General features: G+C 35.7%; 1 protein-coding gene across 2 annotated transcripts in view; it reads left to right on the top strand.

Moving 5' to 3' along the window:
• Positions 1 to 26,194, top strand: part of AP3B1 (adaptor related protein complex 3 subunit beta 1) — a 232,757-nt gene that overhangs the window by 191,334 nt on the left and 15,229 nt on the right. For both annotated transcript variants that reach the window (XM_065940360.1, XM_065940361.1), the window contains 3 exons: positions 5,784 to 6,015; positions 10,532 to 10,616; positions 22,824 to 22,921. In XM_065940360.1, coding sequence (XP_065796432.1) covers positions 5,784 to 6,015; positions 10,532 to 10,616; positions 22,824 to 22,921 — 415 coding nt within the window. The remainder of the gene's footprint in view (positions 1 to 5,783; positions 6,016 to 10,531; positions 10,617 to 22,823; positions 22,922 to 26,194) is intronic.

The following is a 26,194-nucleotide window of genomic DNA, read 5'->3' as shown; positions in this document are numbered from 1 at the left end:
ATAGCAGTTATAAAATGTTGGCTGTATTCCCTGTGTTGTATGATATATCCTTGGAGCTTATTTAATTCATACATATTAGTCTGTACCTCTTAACCTCCTACTCCCATCTTTCCCCTCTCCCTTCCCTCTCATCATTGGTTACCACTAGTTGTTCTTTATACCTGTGAGTCTACTTTGTTTTTGTTATATTCCCTAGTATGTTTTCTTTTTTAGATTCTACATACAGTATTTGTCTTTTTTTGTTTGATTTATTTCACTTAGCATAAAACCCTCCAAGTCCATCCATGTTGTTGGCAGATGACAAAATTTTTATTCTTTTTTATGGCTGAGTGGTATTCCACTGTGTGTGTGTGTGTGTGTGTGTGTGTGTGTGTACACACACACACACCACATCTTCTCCATCCATTCATCTACTGATAGACATTTTGGTTGCTTCCGGATCTTGGCTATTGTAAATATGTTGTTAAGAACATTGAAGTGCATGTAGTTTTTCAAGTTAGTGTTTTCTTTTTTTTTTTTTTTTGGATATATATCTAGGAGTGGAATGTCATATGGTAGTTCTATTTTTAGTTTTTTGAGAAACTTCATATTATTTGCCACCAATTTACATTGGTGGAACACAACAATTGTTGGTGAGGATGTGGAGAAAGGGGAACCTGTCTACACTGTTGGTAGGAATGTAAATTGGTGAAAAATAATATGGAGGTTTCTCAAAAAGCTAAAAATAGAACTACCATATTACGTTCCACTCCTGGGTACATATCCAAAAAAATAAAACACTAATTTGAAAAACTACATGCACCTCAGTGTTCATAACAACACACTTAAAATAGTCAAGGTCTGGAAGCACCCAAAATGTCCATCAGTAGATGAATGGATAGAGAAGATGTGTGTATTCTGATAGTTGTGAAGTGATATCTCATTGTGGTTTTAATTAGCATTTCTCTTGTAATTAAAGATGTTGAGTATCTTTTCATGTTCCAGCTGGCCATCGTTATGTTGTCTTTGAAGAAATGTTTATTCAGATCTTCTGCCCATTTTTTAATTGGGTGGTTTGTTTTTTTGATGTTGAATTGTATGAGTTGTTTCTGTATTTTGATTATTAACTCCTTATCAGTCATGTCATTCACAAATATTATCTCCTGTCCAGTAGATTATCTTTTCATTTTGTCAAAGGTTCCTTTGCTCTGCAAAAGCTCTTAAGTTTAACTTAGTCCCATTTGTTTGTTTTTGCTTTTATTTCTTTTGCTCTAATTCAACTCTTTGATCTACAGAGTTGTTAGGTTCATATGGTTGAACCTAATCAGATACCATGCATGAGTTTCACCATAACATCTGTCCCAGGGCTTTAGGGGAAAGAATGAGAAAGTACATTCTCTCATTATGAATTTATTCCCCAGTCCCCAGTTAGCATCCTGAACTCTGACTAATCCTGATTAGTAGTTGAGTTGGGGGAGTTAAATGACAGAAACTGAATTTGAACTGGCTTAAACTAAAGAAAAGGGGCAGGGGGTTCCACTTCCTAGAGTATTTTACAGAAAGCCACACTTCAGAAATGGTAGGAACATGTCAGCTTTAAGAACCATCCAAACCAGAGATACCAGCAGGACTCCCTGTCTCTCAGCTGTGCTTTGCTTTATTTCTTGCTGAGCAATACAGCAGGAAATATGGCCACAGACACTAGAGTTTTAAATCTCAGACTTTTAGCTACTTGAGAGAGACTGACTCTACTTCCCAAGTGCCCAATCCAAAAATCCTAGAAAAGGCACTCACTGGGCCAGGTGTCCATTCCTGAGCCTTTCCTTAATGTGGTCAGATCATGAGTTGGCGTGAGAACATTCCAGCTGCATCGGGAACTAAATGGCAGCGTTCTTAGAAGATGGTCAGATGTGTTAGGCAGTCCCGGACATAACCTCTACAGGTAGAGCACTGGGGAGAAAGCGCCTTTGAAAGACTAGCCTTTAGTCTTCAACCAGATAAAAGCAGTCCTGAAACACTGAATCCTGATTCCTCAATGTCTGTCATAAAACTTATATGATACTTTGTTGTCAGCCATCAGAAGACATCATAAGACATCAGAAACCCATAGAAATAATTGTCCAGGTTATAAAATCAACTTTTACAAAGGAAAGTGAAAAGAAAAAAGTAGCTTCTCCTATATAAGGACTTCCCTGGTGGCTCAGAGGGTAAAGCGTCTGCCTTCAATGCAGGAGACCTGGGTTCGATCCCTGGGTGGGGAAGATCCCCTGGAGAAGGAAATGGCAACCCACTCTAGTGTTCTTGCCTGGAAAACCTCCATGGATGGAAAAGCCTGGTGGGCTACAGTTCATGGAGTCACAAAGAGTCATACACGACTGAGTGACTTCACTTCACTTTTCTCCTGTATAAAGTAGGCTTCTCAGTAGCAAAGCATGCTAGCCCAGGCAGTACCATTGTGAACATTCTGTAAAGGTGCCCTTGAGTGTAAGCTAGATTTTTAGCTCATATCCCCGTCTCAGGCAGTTACAGCTATCCAGCTGTACATGATAGTCCTACTCAGTGTTAATTTAGCTCTTTGGAGTAAGTGGATCTGGGAATTGTTGAGTGACCAAAAAATAAGGAAATGAATAGGTATCAAAGAACTGTGAAGGGTATGAGATGTTGCCTCACTTGCAGGTTAACAGATGAGCCTGAGACAATTTCATGGCTACTGACAGAAGACACAAACTCCTGTGTCAAAGGCAAAGTACAGTTTATTACTCACAGCAGTAGCAATAGCCAGGGGAACATCATTCTTACCACTTCCCCAGTTTTCACAGGGTGACAGGATGAATGCTAGATATGAGTGCACATGCAGTGTGTTGCTTTAGAGAAGAAGATTTTTAGCATAAAAGATCCAAACCTTTTATAAGGGTCTTTTGGTAAACCTGTCCAACCTTTGTGCCAGAGTGGAGGCACTGAACCTGTTTCCAAAGACTGTTTGCTATACATCCTGGAAAAGATTTCCAGAAGCAAAGCTGTTTGTTAATGCCTTTCCTTAGAAGCTGTGCAGAACTGTGAGAGAATATGGAGAACTATTCCTCAACAACTGGAGAAGGAAGGATATGACATTGTGCCCTTAGGTCAGGGGTCAGCCAACTTTTTCTATAATGGGTCCAGATAGTAAATATGTTAGGTATTGGAAGTACTCAGCTCTTCCACCATAGAGCAGAAGAGCAACCATCCACAGTATGTCAAAGAATGCAAATGGCTGTGCTCCAATAAAACTTTATGAAACAGGCAGCGGGTCATATTTGGCTTGTGGGCCAAAGATGGTCTGTTTTGTCAGACTTTTCAAGTATCCTTAAACTTAAATCCTCATTTTCACAGCCCCAGCCTAGGTCATTCTCTAATTAATTTATCTTTTACTATTGTTTTAGCAGTTAGTAAAATAATCATTATTTATCAATTGTGAAGTCAGAAAAGCCATCTTAGAATATAAGCACCGACAGATCATATGTATGCTTCTGGAGTATAGGTAACTAATCTGACATACAAAATGTTGAACTAAAGTCTTGTTTTCTTGTCAGGATTAATTGTATTACATGTGGAAGTTGGCAAAGGATTTATGGAACCTACTGGTTTTATTGAACAAAATATCATCTATATAGTTAAGATATTAGAGGAGATTCACTAATTGTGACTTGTATGAACTTAGAAAATAGGTTAGAAAAAATAGTCATTCTCATTTAGCCCATCTCTGTAGTTAAAAAAAAGCTATATTATTACCCTCTAAATGCCATTTAGGAGCTATTTACTGTGTAAGAAAACAGTAGACTTCTTTGCATTATCATAGATAAACTTGGAGGATTGTTAGGGAGGACCTTTTTAGATGCTAACTTCATTAATTAAAGAGTGCTTCTTGAATTTGGCTGAGTGTAGAAAGAATGAGTGAAGACAATTACACTGTTTTTCTTCCCTTGCTGCACACTGCTTTAGCATCATTTTAACTATCATAATAAAGGTGCAGAATTTTGAGACAAAGTAGAAAAAAATATATATATATTTGGACCATGTGTCCCAGAACTAGATTAAGAGAATTCAATAAACCAACTAACACACATTGATAGCTCTTAAATGACATAAGGCATGCCTTCAGAGAACCTTATATGATGTCTAGAGTGCTAATTCCTGGCTGTGTATAACTCCAGATTCCTGCTTCTCTTTTGCTTTTCTATGTAACTCTTGGATTTTTGTTGATGCATTTTAAATGATTAGTATTATTATTAAGCTTTTTATATATCAGATGTCAGTGACATAGTGAACCTGTTGAACAGGTTAAATTATAATAGGAAACCTAGTTTGGGAGAGTGCACTTGTTAGGAACAAATCTTGACTGCTGCTGCTGCTGCTGCTGCTAAGTTGCTTCAGTCGTGTCCGACTCTGTACGACCCCATAGATGGCAGCCCACCAGGCTCCCCCGTCCCTGGGATTCTCCAGGCAAGTGTACTGGAGTGGGTTGCCATTTCCTTCTCCAATGCAGTAAAGTGAAAAGTAAAAGTGAAGTCGCTCAGTCGTGTCCGACTCCCAGTGACCCCATGAACTGCAGCCTACAAGGCTCCTCCATCCATGGAATTTTCCAGACAAGAGTACTGGGGTGGGGTGCCATCACATTCTCCAGTTTAATTACAAATTGGTTTTTTTTTTTTTTAAGCCTTCCTATGTCAAGTCACATGCAATACTTTGAATGGAAAGATAGCCTCCTTATGATTTTAGAATGGACATTTTTTTTTTTACTTTAATATGCTGCCTTTGATTCCAGTCACAGTTGAATTTAGCTCAGAGTCTAAAGTTCAGTGGAAACAGAAACAGGTGATTAGCCAAGAAAATATTGGCAGGGGGCGGGGTGGGTGGAAGAATAAGGGACACTTTGTTTTGTCGAGCAACTGAATCATATTGTGGGGCTTTAAGAAATAAAACTGTGTGGTACTGATTTAGCAGTTCTATCAAGGTTCAAAAATGTCTCCAACTAAATAATTAGAATGTTTGCATTTACAGATCATTGAGGAAAAGCTAATCATTGAATCATGTACAGATGTTAAGTATTTGGAGAAAAATGATTAAATATAGAGTAAATACACCTAAATTAGTTCCTCATAAATTGAAAAATTGGAACCATAAGAGCTCTGGAAGAAAATGTAAATGAATAGTTACCTGATCTTGAGGCAGGGAAGATCTTTTAATCATTAAAGCAAAGGAAGAACCACTTAAAAAGGAGGTTATAATCTTTAGTTTACAGCGAAAGAAATTCAAGATGAAAAAAGTTAAAGGAGTCAAGATTGGAAATGAAAGTATAAGTATCTGCCTATAGTGAAAGATATTATAATCTGCCTATAATGAAGTTATAGGCAGATATAAGTTCTGTCTGCCTTATATCTTATAGTTTGAAAGCCCAAGGAAATCAAAAGACAAATTATTAAAAATAAAAAGAAAATTGACAAAATGTCCAAAATGTACCTAGGAAGAAAATAAAGTTTATAAACTCCAAAAAAATAAATATATTTATATAACTATAATTATTCTCTTTTTTTTTAGATGTAGATTGTCAAAATATTTTAATATATGCCTGGAAATTCCAGAAGAATTTTTATAATTTCTGACTTCATATCTATCTATGTGATACCCTACTATTGTGTCTTATTGTGATTTATTTACTACTTTAGGGGAAATAGGAGTTAAATGTTATGAATTTTTACATATTTTCTAAGAATTAGTAACTATATTCACTAATTCACTTCTTTTTTTCTTTTTCCAATGTGCAATAGGTCAGTACTCCTGTCTTTGTACCAGGGAGAACTCATGTGCTGCTTCATCGAATGAGTGGGAAAGGACTAGCTGCCCATTACTTCTTTCCAAGACAGCCTTGCATTTTTGGTGATAAGATGGTCTCTGTGCAAATAACACTGAATAATACCACTGATCAGAAGATAGAAAATATCCATGTAGGGGAAAAAAAGCTTCCTATGGGCATGCAAATGCATGTTTTTAATCCAATAGGTAAATATTAATTCTCATTTATTGCTTTAACTATATTTGTAATTAAATGTGTTTATTTTTAAAATAAGGTAGAATACATACTATTTTATTGATTTTTAGCAAATTCAGTTTATATTGGGTTGGCCAAAAAGTTCGCTTGGGTTTTTCATTGCCATGGCATGGTAGAACCTGAATGAACTTTTTGGCCAGCCCAACATTAGTTTTTCCTTTTTAAACCAAATTTGTTGTGTAAGATAAATACGTTTTTTTTTTTGCCCATAGCAAATCAGATGCCAGCAATGGTGATAACCATTACTGACGAAAGAATGGTTCTTTCATCAAAGATGGAGAATCAAAATTGCTTCCCATTTTTCCTACCTGCATCACCTACCCCCACCTGTTTTCCTGGTCAGCGTCCTTCCCTGAATGATTTTACTTTGCCTTTTGGTTATAGTACCTCCTGCATCTTTTCTTCCCCATTTTCCCTCACATTCTGTAGATTGAAATGTGAGGGGAGCAAAGACTGAGAGGGTGTATACCAATTCTGTTTGTCTTCCTCTTTCTGAAGGCAGAAAGCCCATAGTATGTTTCTGAAGGCAGAAAAGCCTACTGGTATTTTCACACATCATGCGTTTTAATCTGTTGCCATCATTTAAAAATCAGTATCTTTTCACACTGAAGGACAAACCCAGAAATCTCGCTGTTCATGGATAAAGCACGAGAGTATGGCAGTACCCGGGCTGTATTCCCACCTGCTGCACGGCCAGCTGATGTCAAGTCGGCTGCCCCCCGGGCACCATGTGCCTGCCAGGCTAAATCAGTGCCCCTTACATCACTGTCTCTCCAGCTGTCACAGGAATACACCTTCTTAGCGTTTAGTGTAACAGCTGTATGGCTTGCTTTGAATTTTTTAAGTGGTACCGTAGCTCTATTTTGGTTTTGCGTGAGTGGAGGCAGTCCTACAGTTTAGTTGAAAGAAACTTCAGAAAAGATCTTAATTAAAAGTGATGTGAGGTTTCTGTCATTGAGTCCTTGAAGTGTTAGAATCAGATAGGTCCACATAGTTCCCTTTTTATAACACTTCAGGTGAGCAAAGCCTTTTGACCAGGTAACTGTGCCTTCTTTACTCATGATTTCCTATCGTATGGTTATTCTGCTTTTCTCCGTCTTTGCCTGAGTGAGCTCTTTGACATTGTCGAATTCTCTCCTCTGTCATTTTAATGAGTCACTCGATAAAGAAGTCATCCTTTGTGTTATATTTTTCCACAAAGATATAAAAAATTCCTAATATTTAGATGAAAGTTGGTAGCAGCCACAGTAGAGAGAAGTAGAGTTAAAGTAAATTGATTTCAGAACCCACTTAATATCCTTTTAAAAAAATAATTTGGTAATTAAGACACCATTTAAAGAATACAGTGTGCTGATTCTTATTTATTTTGTGGTTAACGTATTGCCAAGGAATTAAGAATATCTCAATTTGTGTTCTTTTTTATTGCTTGCAATCCAGATTTTTTTTTTATCTAGTTAAAAAGTTACTTTAAAAAGCATCAAGCAACTGATATATGCATTGTCTGAAGGTTGAAAATGTTATCCAAAGGTTAAAACAGTAGAACAGTATTAACATTCCTTTGAGCTGGCATAATGAGTTGATGAGTTGACCTTTTGTTGGCCTATGTAGAACAGAAGAAATAAATACAATAAATTTCAGAGTATGGCCTTCACACCAAAATAAAATATGAATATATATCATTGCCTCAGTACTAGTAATAGGCTTTCTTTTCTTAGGCAGATTTCCTGACCACAGGGTTTCATTCTTTTTGTTGGCATTTACTGGATACCCTCAAGATACAGAGTTCTTTCCCGTGCAGTGCAGATTTGTATGTAATACCACCTAGTCTCTTCCATCAGTAGATAACAGTAGAGTTCAGAGTATGGTATATCTTAATTAGTCCTTCAAAAACATCCTAAGGATGCAACAAAAACACAGCATTTTCATATTTTTGTGAAATAAGGGAAGTAAGATATTTGTGTTCTTTAATAAGCACATATATGTATGTTAAGGAGTCCAGTGACTTTCTTATTTGTCACCAGTCTGTTCTCTTTTTCTCTGTAATATGAGAAAACTTTTTTGTCAGGATTTTGCCCTGCCTTTAGCATGAAACTGGATTCCTTGCAAAAGTATTAGGAATAAAGTGCCATTTTCCCACGAAGATCAGGTACATGTACACAAGAGATTTAAAACACACCCCCCCCCCCCCAAAAGAGTAGCCTTAGGCTCTCTGCACTGTATTCAGTGACTTTATGTTAACACTTCACAAGTTTGAGTTCAGCTAAGATTTCACTAGTTACTATACAACTGTCCTGTCATAGTAGACATCATCCTGTGTGATTTCATTTTTCGTTATTAAGATAGCAGTGTAATAGAACCAGTGTTTTTCAGCCATTTCTACATAACCCTCTCATGTATACTGTGATGATTCAGAAGTAGTATTCAACTATAGACCCCTGCCTAAATAAACTTTTCCAATGTATTATAGTAGGCTTCAAATGTTATAAAAATCTGTTATATGAATAATTTTATGCTGATCACTTTGCTTTTGAAAGTGCAAGAGAAGTCACTCAGTCATGTCTGACTATTTGTGACCCCATGGACTGTGTAGCCTGCCAGACTCCTCAGTCCATGGGATTTTCCAGGCAAGAGTACTGGAGTGGGTTGCTATTTCCTTCTCCAGGGGATCTTCCCGACCCAGGGATCAAACCAGATCTCCTGCATTGCAGGCAGATGCTTTACCATCTGAGCCTCCAGGGAAGCCCCTTTGCTGTTGAAGCTTTCATATAATAAAACATACCATTGATCATGACCTAGCCTCCAGATTTAGTATGGCACTAAGCTCACAGTTAATTATCTTAAGATTGAGGAGGTTATGAAATTGTGTCAAACAGTGCCATCATCAAGGCATCCTAAGAACTGTCACTTGGTCAAATGAGACATGAAGATACGTGATATAGAAAGATCTAGTCCCGAGTGCCATTGTTTTTTGGAGATTTGCTACCAATGTGGTGTCAGGTGCAAACAAGACCAAACCCCAGTATATCTGTGGCCCAGAAGAAAGCATCAAGGGTTCAGTGAAGAAGAGTGTAGAACAGTGTGACTGACAGCTGTGAACTGATAAGGTGTAAGCTTTAGGAGAAATGCAAGAAAACTCTCATTGTAGTTATTTACAGTAAAGCCTGTTTGTCTAAGACAAGTAGCAAGGCTTCTGGGGTACTTACATCCCCTCCTGGTAAATGTTAGGTTTATAAATAAAAGGAATTCCAGCTAGAACCGGCACACCAATAACACTTTAAAAATCAACATCAAAAAAAAAAATCAGCATCAAATACCTCCTTATAATGTTTAATCTTCATTTAGGCTTTTAGATATAAAAATACTTATTAATATTTTAAGCTTATTGAATTATTTTGTCCTGCCTGTACCATGATTTCTGTAATGGTTAGCGTTAAATGGGAAATTATACCTATCACAAACCCTAGGATAATCAGAGTCTACTGGACCATTGTGTGCTTGCTAAAATATAATTACATCTAATAATGCAACTAACAATACAACCACAGTTATACTGGAGACTTTAAACAAAGTAGAAATCAAAAGTGAATGGTTTCTATTTAAATATAGAATATATACAAATATTTGTACTAAATAGTATATGTTTAAGATCCCTTATTATTCTAATGTACAGCATTACTCTTTGACTCTGGAGTCATAAGCAGTGTAAGATGGTGTTACTGTTTATCTTGAGTTTTATTATTATCAACCAGTACTGTATATTGAAGCAGTTATTTCCCACACTTGATTAGTTGATAGGTGAAGCTTCAGAAATTACACATCTACAAAATGTCATTTTATAATTTGTTTTTTCAAGATAACATAATCTGCTACTAAATTTTCTTTGAGTAATTCTTCAAATAATACAATTAGACTTACTGTTTTGGTTCATATAATGCTGGTTATCCTCAATAATACCTGAGGACAAATTAGTTTCTTCTTCCAACTTTGCTTTAATTTGCATGCTTTCAATTTTGGACTTTTTCCCCTGTGAAAATTTAGGACATTGCTTAAAATGTATTTTTTATATCTAGAGTAAATATTCCATAAAGTACATAATCTCTTAAAAGCACCCAGAGCCTGGTACAGATGTTCCAAACAGGAAAACATTTATTTCCTTCTTACCTTCAGTTCCTATCAAGACAGTATTGTAAAACATGGAATTTCTCAGGATGAGCTATATTTCTGAAACAAATAGGTATAATATGTTCATTGTAATATGTGCAGAATTAATTCGTGAAAAAGAAAGCCTTGAGGTGAAATTATTTTATAATTTGCTTTAATACCCTTAGTTTCAAATTATTCTTACAAGTTATCATTAAATTTGACTGTTCTAACCAAACCACAAACATTACATATGTTTTCAGTGTTTAGTTTGCCTCTTTTTCACTTCCTCTGTGTTTTCACGTCTAAATTTATCTTATTTCCTAGAATCTCTTGAGCCCGCGGGGTCCATTACCGTTTCAATGGGTATTGACTTCTGTGATTCCACTCAGACTGCCAGTTTCCAGTTGTGGTGAGTTCAGTTCTTCTGTGTTTTCTTGTTACTATAAACAATAGCAGATCAAAATCAAGACTTTCAAACGCTTTTTCTATGAGAGAAAATATTTACACAGTCATGTTTTTCTTTGGCAGTGTTTAGACTGCTGTGAAATAGTTGCACAAATTATGTGTGATATATGTATTTTTAGTATTTATTACACAGATAGCCATTACAGTCTGCTGTATGTGGCCAAGGGCTTCTCTGAAGGCTCAGACAGTAAAGAATCTGCCTGCAATGCGGGAGACCCAGGTTCTATCCCTGGGTCAGGAAGATCCCCTGGAGAAGGAAATAGCAACCCACTCCAGTATTATTGCTTGGAGAATTGCATGGACCGAGGAGCCTGGTGGGCTACAGTCCATGGGGTAGCGAAGAGCTGGACACGAAGAGCTGAGTGACTAGCACTTTCAGTTTCACTCTTCTGATGTGTGAGAATTCCTGGACTGTAGTCCACTGATGGGCTACAGGCCATGGCGTCACAAAGAGTCAGACACGACTGAATGACTAACACTTTTCTTTCTTCCATACATAGTTAACTTCAGTTTGTTAGAGCCGCTAAATATTTTTCTTTTTCTTTTTTTTTTTTTGCTTATCTCTATGCTTTTGGAAAATGTCTGAGAAAATTCATGAGGAAAACTCAGGAGAAATTAAATTTCATAATATTGTTGACTAGCCCAGGAAAGATACCTTTTGAAACATTTTATATGGTATCTTAAGCCCCTTAAGTGGAGGATTACTGATTCTGTCAGTATCAAAAACCCATACATTTACTGCTTTTGATGAAATTCAAAAGAGAACATTTATCAGTTGGCAAAGGTTTCATAGGTGAATACTATTCAAAAGAGCTTTTCTAGGATTGAGATTTCCCATTGTTATTGTTTTATATAATGTTTTATACATTTCTGATGAAATCCAGAAACTATTAGCAAACTAATAGAAAGCTGTATTTGTGTGTCTTTAAGAGTTATCTTTGAACTCATTTCTTTTATATTTTTCTAATTTAAGATATAATTTGTTATTTTGATCTGAAGTCCTTTGTTCTTATTCTGAGAAGAATTGAGACATTTTATTTATCTAAATTTTAGGTAGCTTCTAACAGAATTTGTTATGATAAATACCTCCAGATTTAGGAAATACACAGACACTTTTAAATAAGTTTATAGGTTAAGTATAATGAATCTTTCTTTTTCATATACCTTTTCAATACCAGTAAGTCAGGCCTAATATTATACCATTTATTGCTGAGAACCTGCAATGATGAATATAAGCAATGTAGCATAACACATTGATTTTATGCAGATCATCACCTTTATGTTTTGGGAGGTCTGCTATATTAGTGATATATAAAAACTGATTACTTTTCCCAACATTGCCTAGTAATTGTTTATTATTTTTCTATTAGACAAACAACACAGATCAATATTACTGAGCACAAGACTATGAGTAACATCACTCTAAATAGATTTGCCTCCAACACCAGAGGTATATTCATTTTAATGATTTCGACAATGTGATCCCAATGACAAAGCTTATGCACTAAGTTAGGGCAAAATTAAGAACTAAAAAAATTCTTTTTTCTCTTCAGTTTATATTAAAAACCTTTTTAAAAAAATTATTTATTTTAATTGGAGGCTAATTACAGTATTGTAGTGGTTTTTGCCATACATCTGTGCAGTGAAGGGTTTTTAAAAATATTTTTTCACTACAGAGGTTTTCTGTTTAGTTCATTAGATAAGATTTACATCTTATCTTTGACAATTAACTAAGTCCCTTTAGGGAAAAATATTTAGATAATGTTTTATTTTTATCTTCCATTGGAAAGTACATATGAATAATTTTTTCTCAGTTTCTCTTAAACTAATTTTAGGAAAATGATGAATTTATTTTAGACAGAAAATAGCCTTAGCTATTATAAGCATCTGCATTAATATGTTTTTCTGTTCTGAAGGTTTGAATTAGTTATTTGTTGTAGATTTTTATTAAGTACATAACCACACTAGATCAAAAATTATTTTTGTATGTATTCCAAAAAGAACACTTTGTCTTACATCAAATGTAATTGATCCTGAAGCAATGTAATCACAATTACTCACTTTCTTAATTGGCCTGCCCAAAATCAGAAAATGGAAACCGATCGACAGTGTTTAAATCAATAGCTTCATAGTACTGCTAGTGGAGGTAGGGAGATAATGGTAATGGGTAGATCAATCGGTCTTAGACGCCAATCACTGACTGTGCCTTTTGCATAGTAAATAGCACTTTTTGCTTGGTGGTGTGCTGTGTTAGTGTTGGTGGTTCAATAAAAAGGGAGGGGAAAGCAAGAATGGCTGATATTGAATTTTTTCTTCAAAATATGTTATCCAAATCGATATATAAAATTGTGGGTAATAAGAGCGTATTTGATAGGAAGCCTTCAGAAATGCTGAGAACATGGATTATGAGCCCTTCAGGTACACTTCTATTTATTTATAGAAAAGGAACAAGAGTGAAATGATCCTACTTTAGCTTCTAGATTAATTCTCTCTATTGTTATAGTTATATGATGCATATATAGACAGTTAAAGCTACTATATATAACTGCATAGTTATATGGATACTTGATAAGTATTAATGTCTCTTTTTGCTTTGCATTTTAAATGGTCATCAAATTAAATCCTTGATTAAATGTGTATAATATACATAAATGTGTCTCTCTAAAAGTAGATGCAGTGCATAAACAGGTCTCACCCTTGTTACCAGCAGATATTAATGTATTAACTAGTATGAAAAATTATATGACTTGGCTCAAGTTAGAGGACTGAGCACTAACCTCCACCCCTCTTTTTGCCCCAAATCATTAAAAAGTCAGAAAATACATTCTTTAATAGAAAATGAGCACTAAAAAGAGAAAGAGTGCTATTAGCTGACCAGAAATTGTGAAGAATTATTGGCAGTTAGAAAGCAAATGGGAGCAGATATACAATAACAGAGAAAATAAAAACCGCAGAGCAGAGCACTTACGGGAGAAAACTACTATAATGGTAAGAACAACTCTGGCAGAATATCAAACACAAAGTGAACAAGTGAAAAGAAAAGTGAGGGTAAGACAGTATTCGGGAATTAAAGAACTACTTCCAAACCCCAGTTCCCCAGCCTTTCCCCTAGCAGCAGGCAGCATACACATTTAATCAGACCTAAGAATTACCCTGTAAAGAAAGTGAACAACTACTTGCCTGGGAAGGACTTTTGGTAAGAATGTGGGGGCCTAAGAGAGCAGCAGGGGTTGAGTTTATAGGAAGGAAGCAGATGGTCAAAGATGAGAGGAAATCCTTCTACCCAAGAGAAGGATATTCTCAAGTTATCTACACTAGGATAAAGCCAATGTTGCATCTGTTGGTAGAGAGATAAGTCCATTGCCTACCTGCCTCCCAGCTTCACAACCAGGTAACCAGTCATGTCTCACCCACTTAAGAAAACTCCATCCAGCCCAGCAAGGTAGAGGAGATCCATAGAAATAACACTCACTAACACGTATGGAGTAGTAGCTTCGTGCTGCACACTGTTCTAAACACTTGGCATTGTGTGTGCTAATTTACTTAATTCTCAGAACATCCCTATGAAGTGAGTAGTAGTGGTATCCCATTTTAGAGATGAATAAACTAAGGCATAGGAAGATAACTTGTCTAAAATCTTATAGCTAACATGCAGCAGAACTTGCTGTGTTCGTTAATCAAACCTAGTCCTTCATTATAAATACAGACAGACAGCTTAGGATGACCAGACTTTTGAAGGAACGCATCAATTTGAAAGGGAGCAGACAATCTGAGAAAGAGACAAGAGATCTTTAAAAATTATAACTAATATCTGATTCCAGAGAACACTTTATCTATAAAGCAGGAATTTATTACTTACTTTGAGAAAGAGTAATTAGACAATTTAAAGTTATTCTTAGGGATTTAAAAACATAATTCCAAAAGGAATTCAGTAGGTGGATGATAGACTGGACACAGCTGAAGTCTGATTTAGTATTCCATAAGAGGGTCTCAGTGAGTGTAATCGAGTAGAACAGAAGACAAAAAACACAGGGATGGAAAATATGAAAGAAAAGTTAAAAGAAGCAATTCATCTAATCGGTCTGGAAGGAAAGAAAAGAGACAATGGAGAAAAGAAATAAAGATATTAGAGGAGAAAATTTTCCTAAGCAAATGAAATGCATAAGCCTTCAGATTGAAAGGACCCATCAAAGGCCAAACAGGGTGAATGCGAACAACTAGCAAAAAGGCCACATTCTTATAGAATTTTTGATAAGAAGAAAACCACTTTAGTATCTTCCAAAGAGAAGAAGAAAAGCAGCTTACCTAAAAATGAATAAGATTGTGGATGGAATCAGATTTCTCCTCAATACCGTTATCAGTTCTGGTGACCAGAAGGCAACGGACATAACCTTGAAAATTCTGAGGAAGCCAAATGGATGTTTTTCAGACAAGTGGAGGTTCCATTAGTTTACCCCCCAATGACCTTTTCTTGAAAGGATTACTCAAAGATACAGTTAGTTAAAAAAAAAAAATGTTTAATCTGTAACAGAGAAAAATAGAATAAAAAATAGAGAAAGAATTCTACCTATAAAATCCACCAATATGTAAAAATAATTGTTCATACCTAATGTAAAAAATAAACTAATGATCTAGAACAAAAATCTCAACATGAACAAGTATGAGATGTGTTCTTGTCATGAGGTGTTCTTGTCATGCCTCACAAGAGAATTGACTGATGACAAAAAGAAGTTTAAATATGGTGTACAATGTTAAAGCTAACCTCTAAATTAACAGAAGTATGGTGCTTATAACATCCAAATGACGAAAGGAAAGAAGAAAAGGAGTGCTTAAAACTTGACCAGTTCAACAAAGCAGGAAGAGAAAAAAGCATGGCAAATAAAAAACAAAATAAGATGACTAAAAGGGGCCACACATACTAGTTATCAGATTTCAGGTTGATTTCCACTTATATTGGGCTTGTAAAAACACAATTAAGCATATACTGTTTATAAAAACCCCACCTAAAAGAGGGTGGCACAGAAAAATTGAGAATAAAAAAATAAAATGTTTATTTGTGTGTGTTTATTATCAGACATGCAAGTTACCTATCACCACATAAAATATCAGAAGCATTCTCTTTTAAGTCAGAAAACAAAGTTTTACCCTCTTTCAGCACTTTTGAGATTTTTATGGAAGTTCTAGCCAATACAAAAAGACAAGTAAAAATAGTTAGAGGTATAAATCTGGAAAGACACAAGATTATCATTTCTACCCAACATGTAATTACCAACTCACAAAGTCTTAGAATCAGTGAGTTTAGGACAGTGGTATGAATCATTATGTGAAAATCATTAGCATTTCTATATAGTAGGAATGACCAATTTTAAAACATTATGAGTAGAATTATTCTGTTTACAAGAACAACAAAAGGAATAATCAATTAACAAGAAATTCATGATAACATATGTGGGAATTTTTTAAATACCTGAAACTTTCCTCAAGGCCATAAAAAGATGATATAAATAAAAGTAATAAATTTGCTGTGTTCCTAAATGGGAGAGAGGACTCTCCCACTTATTAATCTTCAAATTCAATGTGATTCTGAGCTCAATTCCGGTAAACCTTTTCAAGGACCTTGACAAATTTCTAAAATTCACCTGGATAAAAGGATGTCCAAGAAAAGTCAAAACAAAAATTTGATGAAAAAAGCCTTTTTCAATAATAACTTCAAAATATTCTTTAAGGTCATAAGAATATTTTTATTCAGTGTAATTGCCTGTTGGCACAGGAGTTAGTGAATCAAAACAGAATTTAGAGATTTTGTGTATCATGAAGGTAACGTTTCATATTAGTGGGGTGAGATTTCATGTCAATTGTGTATGGACCATTTTCTGGAAAAAAATAAAGATACCTTCTTCCCACAGATTACTCCAAAGTAAATTCCACATGGATTTATTATTTAATCATAGTAACTATAAAAAGTGTTTAGAAATAATATAAACAAGTAATTTTATACTCTTTGTGAAAGTGAAGTCGCTCAGTCATGTCCGACTCTTAGCGCCCCCATGGACTGCCGCCTACCAGGCTCCTCCATCCCTGGGATTCTCCAGGTGGGAAACCTGGAGTGGGTTGCCATTTCCTTTTCCATATACTCTTTGCTGGGGGGCGGGGGGCGGGGGAGCAAAATTCAAGCAAGACACAGTATCCAGAAAGATGTAGAGAAAAAGTGACAGGTTTGACCATTAAAACTTTTAAGCTTCTCTACAAAAGAAGAAAATATTGATGTTATAACAGGTGAGAGATAGTGAGAAAGTATTACAGCATTTTTAGCAGATGAAAGTTTAGTTACCAGAGTATATAAAGAACTCTCGCAAATTTCAAAATGAAAGTGGAGAAAGTTTGAGAATAATTCATTTACAGAAAATGAAATGCAGTGAGCCAATAACAATAATATATACAACATTGGTAATAGGGAAATTTTTTAAAATTTATTCAAATAAAAAAAGACTTGCAAAATTCTTAAATAATTTTGATACCTGACAAGGAAGGTACAGAAAAACATGTATTCTTATTTACTGTTTGTGGGATTTCAATTTGGTACCACCTTTTTTTAGGTCAGTTTGGCAGTATTTGTCAAATATTAAACATTCATAAATTAAACTCTTCAACTTAGTGATTTCATTTTTAGGGTATCAGGCTTGGGGAAGTATGGTAGCCTGTGATGAAGAAATATATCTAAGAGTGTTAAGTAAGTTTTGTTTATAATAGAGAAAATTTGCAATTGAGAATTGTTAGGGGAATGCTTAAACAAATTATGGTTACATCCCTACTAGGTATGAGGGCTTTGGGTGTCTACTCTGCATTAAGCACTAAACTGGGTTGTGATATTCCTTTAATCATCGAAACTAGCTTACAAGATTAAGTGCCATTTTTCTTACTTCATAGGTAAGGAAACTTGAGTCTCACAGTTTGGATCCTAGGAATCTGTGAAATGAGATTACATGTAGTCTAAGAATATGCATTACAGTTCTTTGTAGAACAGGTAGAATCTTGTCTTACATTAAACTATTACATCATCTGATCCCTTGTAATTTAGGCTGTTTAGAGCTACCTCATATTAGTACCTTGTCAGTCTAGTAATCTGTTAATTTTATTAAATTTACATCTGCCATTTCTCATTTTCACCATTCCCCTGTCTATGTCAAGACATCTTTGTTTAGCCCCATGTTCAACCAAAGGAGATGAGAAGAAAAAGGTTGGCGGGGGTGGGTTGCAAAAGAAAAGAACTATAAGGAGAGAAGTGAAGTGAAGAAGTGAAGTCACTCAGTTGTGTCCGACTCTTTGCGACCTCATGGACTGTAGCCTACCACACTCCTCTGTCCATGGGATTTTCCAGGCAAGGGTACTGGATTGGGCTGCCATTTCCTTCTGCAGAGGATCTTCCCAACCCAGGGATCAAACCTGGGTCTCCCGCATTGAAGGCAGATGCCTTATCGTCTAAGCCACCAGGGAAGTCCTCTATGAGGAGAGAGAAGAGAACAATTAAAAAAAAAGAGGACAAAATATTTAAAAGGAAGCTCACAGAAAACTCTGGAGGACATCCTAAATCACTAATATAAATGAAAGTAAATTTTCCCCAAAATAAAGAGGAAACATTCCTTCTTACTCCCTACTAAGCCAAATCTTGCTTAGAAGCTAAGACTGGGTTATAAAATATCTTATGTACTAGTTACAGTAACTAGATTTTGCATTCATTTCTGTGTAACAGAAACCTCTCTATAGTGACTTCACCACACAGGGTTTTATTTATTATTCTCCTGGTATAAGGAAAACAGAGGCCAACAGTTAGAGCAGCTAGAGTATCTCCGCATGTCTTCCAGTAGGTCTTCCCAGCTTTTTGTTCCATGAGCTAATTTCATTAGCAAGTCATCCCAGGGGTCCCAAGATGGCGTCTGCATTCTAGCCCCCTCCCCCCAATGAAGGAATGAAGTGACAGGGCGGGAGGAGCCCGTGTGTGCTGGAAAAGCAGACCTTTCCCAGGAGCCCCCAGCCGCTCTCTGTTCAGGCTTCATTGGTCATACCTGGGTCACCTAATCCGTCCCGCTGTTATTAATACAAGAGCCTGAGAGAGACAGTGTTCAGGTGGGCACATTGTCTCCCTGAAGAGAATCAGGATGATTTCAGGAAAGAAGAGAAGGGAAAGTATTACTTAGTAAGTGTCTGCTGTAGCCGTGTTCCAATTTTACTACATTATTTGCCCAAGACCCATTGTGGATGAACTTACAGCCTTAGTTTTTCATATGCAAACACATGGTAATCATTTTACCAATCACAGAATAATGAATAAAATATATAATAAAATAGATATAAGAATGAAGTATATAATATACAAATAAAACATAACATATAAATAATATATAATAAAATAAATAATAATAAAACATGCATTACCAAAAGGTAATAGAAGTGAAACATATCCAGTCAAGCTGAATCATATATTCATCTCTAATCCATTGGCTGTTGCTTGTGGGGGGCATTTCAGAATCGCCTTTACCCCCCCAGGCTGAAGCCCACTGCTTACCCACCTTGATTTTCACACAGGCCTTAGAAGGCAGGTCTACTTTCCCTTCTTTCTGTGCTCTGCCCTCTTATCCCTGGGCATCAGTGCCCTATAGCTGCTTAACCAAGGGTTCTCGGGGTCCTTTTCAGGAGTGTTGGAAAGAAGTCACTTCATCTATAATTAAAAGAAATCACAGGTAAAGATAGTATAGTATGTGTAACTTAACCCAGTGGCCATAACTCTTAAAATTGTGTACATCTTAGTAAAATATTTATACCACACACTCCCGATATGTACTGTGTGTGTCTCACTATGCAAACATATTATATATGTACTGAAGTATTATGTACAGACAAAAATAGAACTTCAGATGAGAGAGAAAAGAATATAATTGATAGTGCTTTTTTTCCTTCAGTGGATTTTCTGCCTCAGTGGAGTGCCTTGTCCTTTCCTACTTTGGAACGCACTGATTTATCTAGTTGTTTGAAGCTGGGAGTTTATATTTAACACTAAATTAGTTCATAATATATATACCTATCCATTTACTACTTTATCAGCCTCTAATATTTCTCTTAATGTGACTTAGCCTTCCAGTACATCAGCCTGCTCTTATCCTTCAAGCATCCCACCCTCAACACCTCTATCTTAAGGACTCCATCTGTGCTGTTTTTGGAAGAAATATCTTCCTCCATTCCAGGCCTGACCCATTCACCTAGTTCTTACGCTGTTAATCCCAATCTCGTTTATCTCGTCTAACACCTCACTCTGTTTCTTTGTTTGGCACCAACCTTTAATTACTTTTGAGCTGCTTTAAGCATTTTCCTTTTGCCTCTGCATCCTCAGGAAGCTTCTGCTGCTCTCTGTCCCCCGCCTTTCACTGCCAGTCTTTGCACTGAACTTCAGCTCATTGCATCCTGCATTCTTCGTCCAGTTTGAACTGCATTGCTAAGTCAGATGTTACACATGCTTCTTTTTATTCCTCCCTGCAGTATTTGGCTCACACCTTTTCTCCCCAACCTCTTTTTCCAGTTCTCTTCTGCAAGTTGTACCACTTCTGTTTTTATTTACATGCCGGTGTCCACTTTATCCTTTTTCGTGGCATATCCTCTTTTCCTATGTGATCTTATCTACTTACAAGGCTTCAGCCCTTCCCCGTACATTCTGGTTACTTCTAAACGTATGTATACTGCCCTGACCTGTTTTCTGGTTCGTGATTTGTATTTCCAGTTATCTGTTAAATATCTCTTCCTGGGTGATGCAGGGGTACTCAAAGTATAGCATGATTAAATCCAAATCATTTTGTTTAACCCTCCAAACTCCTCTTCATTGGAGAAAGTCATCCTTCCAGTCATTCACATTAAATGGTTCAAGGTCTCTTCCTCCCGTCCATCACTGCATCTGTCCCTTTTAACTCTAAAACACCCCTGTCTTCTGCATTTGCTCCCAGGGAAGCAGCCTTGTGTAGTCAAATAAAATATATATACATATATATATGTATGTATATGGCAGTAAACATTACATAGCTGACTTTGGAATAGGATAGACCTTGGTTCAAATCTCAGTGCCGCTGTGTTCAGACCTTCTTTCTAGTTGTGTGACTTTGGGCATGTTGTTTAGCTTCTCTTGGTGAATTAGGGGTAACAGAAGGTACCTCTTAGGATCACTGTTAGGATGCACTAAAGCAACACACACAGTCAGTGCTGAAAACCCCTGCTTGGACTGTTGATTCATATCCTTGCTCATCTCCCTGGCTTGGGTTTCTCTTGTACACCACCTTTATACAGCGCTGGCAGTCTATAAAGATTGTTTGTTTATTTTCCTATGTCAGAAAGCTCTGGTAGTTTCCTTTTTTTTCTCCAGGATACTTTGAAGCACATTTGTCTAAGTTATAAGAGTAAAGTAATCATATACTTTGTCACACAAATCAGAACACTTCGGACGGTGACAGGAGACATGAACTAAACAAGATCCTGGGACAGCTGCCGTGAGAACTGGGACTGCAGTTGTGTACGCTGTTCTCTGCTGTGTCCCCAGCCAGTCTTTTGACACGCCCTCTGCTCACCATTCCCAAAGTATAGGTCTGGAAGTCATAGAATGCCCCTCTCCCGCCTTTTGGAAGTAAACTTACCTCTACCTCACTCCTGCAGAATTAATCAGCCCCTCTTTCTTGGACTATGATACTTTCCACATATCTCTAACATTGTACTTATCTTTCTGTTATAAACATAATTGAACTCTTTCTCTGTCACTAAACTTGTGAACTTCAAGGGCCAATTTTACTTGTCTTTAAATCCCCAGAGAGTACATGAGATCAAGTTTATATTCAGTAAATGTTTATTGAATTAATAAATAAATTGGGTTTATTGATTTGCCTTGGGCAATCCATGTGTGAATAATTCAGAATCATTGTTTTTTTTTTTAGTCTAGTCCTTACCTTGTTCCATTAAAGAAAATGGCAGCTTAAAAGATTATAGTATATAATAGCATAAAATCGAAGTGGATTTTCTTTCTCTTTCCTTATATTTTAATATTTATCCCTACCCCACCCTTCAAGAAAGCATTTTTCTTAACCTTATGTTTGGTGGGTTTTGGGGGTTTTTTTTTGCTTGCATAGAAATGTTTTTATTTACTATTTGCTTTTCTCCTCTTTATATATGACATTGTTTTTATTGAAGAATAACTTCATCCATAACACAGAACTTCAGTGTTCAGCTTGATGAATTTTTATGTGTACCACCAAATCAAAGTTTTGAACATCTAGAGTCCTCCAGAAAGGTCTCCCATTCTTCCCCATAGATACCACCTTTCCTATAGAAGTGGCTGCAGTTCTGTGTTCTCTATCCATGAGTTAGTTTTGGTATCATACAATATGTATATTTGTTTCTGGCTTCTTTCACTCAAGGCTAGGTCTGTGGAATCATCTTTTATGTGTAACACTAGGTTTTTTTTTTTTAATTGTTATGTAATATCTCACTGATGGTATCATAATTCATTTATCCATTCTATTATCCATGGGCACTTGGGTTGTTTTTCATTTGGGGCTATTAATAATAAAACTGTGATTAACATTATTGTACAGGTTTTCTTTTCATAGTACATAAACACTTATTAACATTTGGTATTATTTTGTTAGCACACATCTTAACACAGTATGGTCACTCCATTTTATTCTTTATTTAAAAATTGATACCTTTAAAAAAATATCTTAACTAAGACTAAAGTGCTCCATTTTGTGCACTTTTACTGCAAAGTTGAAGACAAGATGTTCTCTACCAGATAAGCTGCATTAAATGTTCATCTGGTAGTTGTTACCTACTTATCTTTCAGATAAGGTGCATTAAGTGTTCCTCTAGTGGTTGCTCCTTACCTATTTTTAAAAGTTCTATGTCAAATGTCAATTTATCATAACTGGAAATAATAGACTTTCCAGTTGAGATAACAGATGTATTTCTTTGCAAATGGTGATGAGAAATATTTCAAGCCTTTTTACCTGTGATATTTAAGGCAAACATCTTTATATGCTTTAATTGTACCTGTTTAACTGCATAGTATTAAGAAGAATGTCTATTTGTTAAGCATTTAGTCAGCTTTAATGTGTTTTTTCTTTAGTACCAAGGATGATTGCTTCAGTGTTAGCATTCAGCCTCCTGTTGGAGAACTGCTTTTACCTGTGGCCATGTCAGAGAAAGATTTTAAGAAGGAGCAAGGTGAGAAATCATTACCGTTTACTAGAAATTGGCATCCCAGATAACGTGTGCTCATTCCTCTGGCTGAACTCTAAAATAAATTACCATATGCACATAGCTATTAACAGATGTCAATGTACAGTCTTCCAAGTTTTGCTAATGCTGTGTTTATAAAGTAGCCTTTAAAGGTATATGTTTGTCTGCATCCCTGGCATACTTAAAAATTGAGTACTATGTCTTTTAAATAATAAATTGATTCTTAATTAACTTTTCAGTCCTGGGAATTTCGGCTTGTCAGTCTAATGATGTATTCACGTGTTTTGTATTAGTGAAAATGTCAGGAATTTGGGACTTAGCAGAGTCCCATCACAGTACGTGTTATGTGTATGTATTTCCTTTTACTATAGGACTGGTTTTTTGTGTTCTGCTAATAATATTTTTCCCTGTTAGAGTGCCCTGTCCTTCAAAATAAAGTCCTAATTGTAGCATTAAAATATTAAAATACCTCTATTTTCTTTTGACCTTATTCTGTATTAAAGAAATGCTATGCTGTAAGGCTGTATCAGAGCTGAAGCAAATTAAAATAAGCAACAAAAAAGAAAATATTTTCAGCAGAATGAAAGTGTTACTATCTTGGACTTGACCCAGAGTTAGGCATACTTTCTATTAAAAATAATTTTCTTCTTATATAAATAAGGGGAAACAACTGCCTCATTCTATGTATTTAGTTAAGAATAGCATTTATAAAACCAGGACGTATTTAAATAGTATAGTCAGCAATTTTTTCAAGTGTATATGAATCCGGGCTGTGTTTTTCTTTGGAAGGAGTTAGCAAAGATTCCCTTCATCTTGAGGTCATTAGTTCGTACCTGCCAAGCTTTCATGCAGCACTGGGCGCACGCAAACGCCTATCCCTCAGGGGAAGGGCTTGCTTCCTGGCTCTGCATCACTGTAGTGCCAGAGGCTGGTTTGTCTGTTTTTACCATGAACCTTTGCAGTTCAGTGTCCAAAAGACCTGTTGTAGAAGAATCTCACAAAGAAACTCTCAAATAAGACTGTAAATTAATGGTTATCTTTTATTCTTCTGCCTTATTTTTAAGTGATAAAGAGTGACTAAACCCATCTTTGCATTTACTTTTCTTGGAAGTTGGTTATTGCTGTAGAAGAAAGTCATATCTGTGATTTTATTTTTCCATTGCCAAATTGAATTGATTCTTACATTTGCTATTCTTACCCTTTGCTGGCTAAAGCCTGCCTCTCTGCTTTACACCTGCTCAGCAAACCCAGGTGAGTGGCACATAGGAGCTGAATAAGCCTTGACACATTTATTGTGAAGGGGATATTCCTTTTTCGAAAAGTGCAGCTAAAGTTTATCTAAAGCAGTAGGTTATTGTATACCTTTTCTCTTCCTCAGCTTTGGTTTAGAATATGTACTTGATACTTCGATCAAGTTTTTTTGTGCTCTGTTGTGACTGAGGGATTTCTTCCCTGACTAGCCATACAGAACCGTAATCGCGTGAGAGAGGTGTGCTTGGAGAACAGCTGTGGTCCTCTGTGGAGTTGTTGCCAAAATTCCTTTTTCTTCTGCCATTTTACTTCTATGGTTGTTGATTATTTGTCTGAATAAATCTGGCAGCTGTTTGCTATGTTTAATAGAGCAGAAAGGCTACTCTGAATAAAGCTATTTGAAAATTTGTTTATATGAAGTATTTGTAAATCCTTGCAAGTCTCTTGGCATTTCTGTATCATTCTTTCTGTCTTCCTGAATTCATTCTTTGATATGGGACTTGATGCTGGCAAATTTACCACAGGTTTAAAGAGTCTTTTCAATAGCATCATTTTAGTTCTAGATTTCAGCTGCTTTGGTAATAGAGGTCTCAATTCTCAACTTTACACATGTATCTGTTTCTTATATCACACTAGGAAGAGCTTAGCTTATTTTGCAGAAGATACCTAGAAATAACTCATTAACTGGAAATTCTAAATCAGAATAAAAATCAGTTTCCTCAGATTCTATCATTGCAAACTTCAGGATGGTAAAATGCTGGTAAATTTAAGAAATGTCTTTGTGTCATTACATGCTGGCTTTAACTGATTTTTCTACTTTAAAGTGAATTTATATACTTAATATCTCATTTCACAGGGCATAGATTTCAAGACTCAAGAAATGTATTAACTGTATTAACTAGGATTTAACTGAAGAAATTATAAACTAAAAACATGAGGACTATGATTCTATTTTTATATACAGATGTGCATATTTGAAAAATGTGTATAATATTAATTAGGAATACTTATGTCAGGTTGTACATATTAGATTAATATTTTTTAAAGCGAAAATGTTTTGTTTCTAGTACATAGCATGATCTGTCAATTTTTCTCAGTTGTTACATTTAGAGTTCCATGAACAAACGTGCATTTTTATAAGGTTGGTGGTCAAAGTGCTAAACAAAAGATTGGTTTAGTCTATATTTTGTAGTTATCCGGAGTATTCATATTATGAGCCTTAACCAGAAGGCATGTTTGTTTCACTGTTATGAATTTTGATCCTTGCAAAGTTAGTTCATGATCTAGCTGTGGGATGATTTCAGTACTATTAAGTGAGATCTGTTTTACTTTTAAAAATGTAATTTCGTTTCTTGAAGCAGTTTTAATTGTACGAGACCTAAGGAAACTGCCTATTCCAAATTTCCTCTTCTTATTTGCTTTCTTCTTAAGAATTAAATTGGAAGTCTAAAACATTCAGGAAATTTTTTAGGTCTTCTTTTCTTATTTTATTTACATTTCAGCAGTGCGTTACAGCTGATTAACCTAAGTGCTGTCCACTGCCTCACCAAAATGAGGTAAATTTTAATGAGGCAGCATATTCTGCAGTCTGAGAATTTTAAAATATTCTTCCAATTACCTGACTTTCATTAGGTATGAGCAGGCTGTATAGTGTTTAAAGTCTGCTTTTGTAGAAGAAACTTTTAATGATATCTTGGCATATTTTTCTTTTTCATTAATTTAAGAATACCTGATATATTTTCATTTAGAAAAAAATCTCTGGTTTAAGAAACCTAGAATGGTTACTTAATTTTATTATGATTTATGCCTCCATCTTATGGGTTCCTAGCTAGCAAGATGCTAATTCTTTAAATGGTCAGACATTTACTATTTTCTGGCCCTTAACCACCACAAGCAATCATATTTGATGCCCCTTAATTAGAGCACCTTTTTTTCTTTCCAGGTTCTTTTTCCACCTCAGCAATCGAGACAATACATTTGCTTACCATGCTGCTCTCCTAAGTGTTC

Source organism: Muntiacus reevesi, chromosome 7 (genome assembly GCF_963930625.1).
Source record: "Muntiacus reevesi chromosome 7, mMunRee1.1, whole genome shotgun sequence".
Classification (NCBI taxonomy): domain Eukaryota; kingdom Metazoa; phylum Chordata; class Mammalia; order Artiodactyla; family Cervidae; genus Muntiacus; species Muntiacus reevesi.
This window is presented reverse-complemented; position numbering and strand designations above follow the sequence as displayed.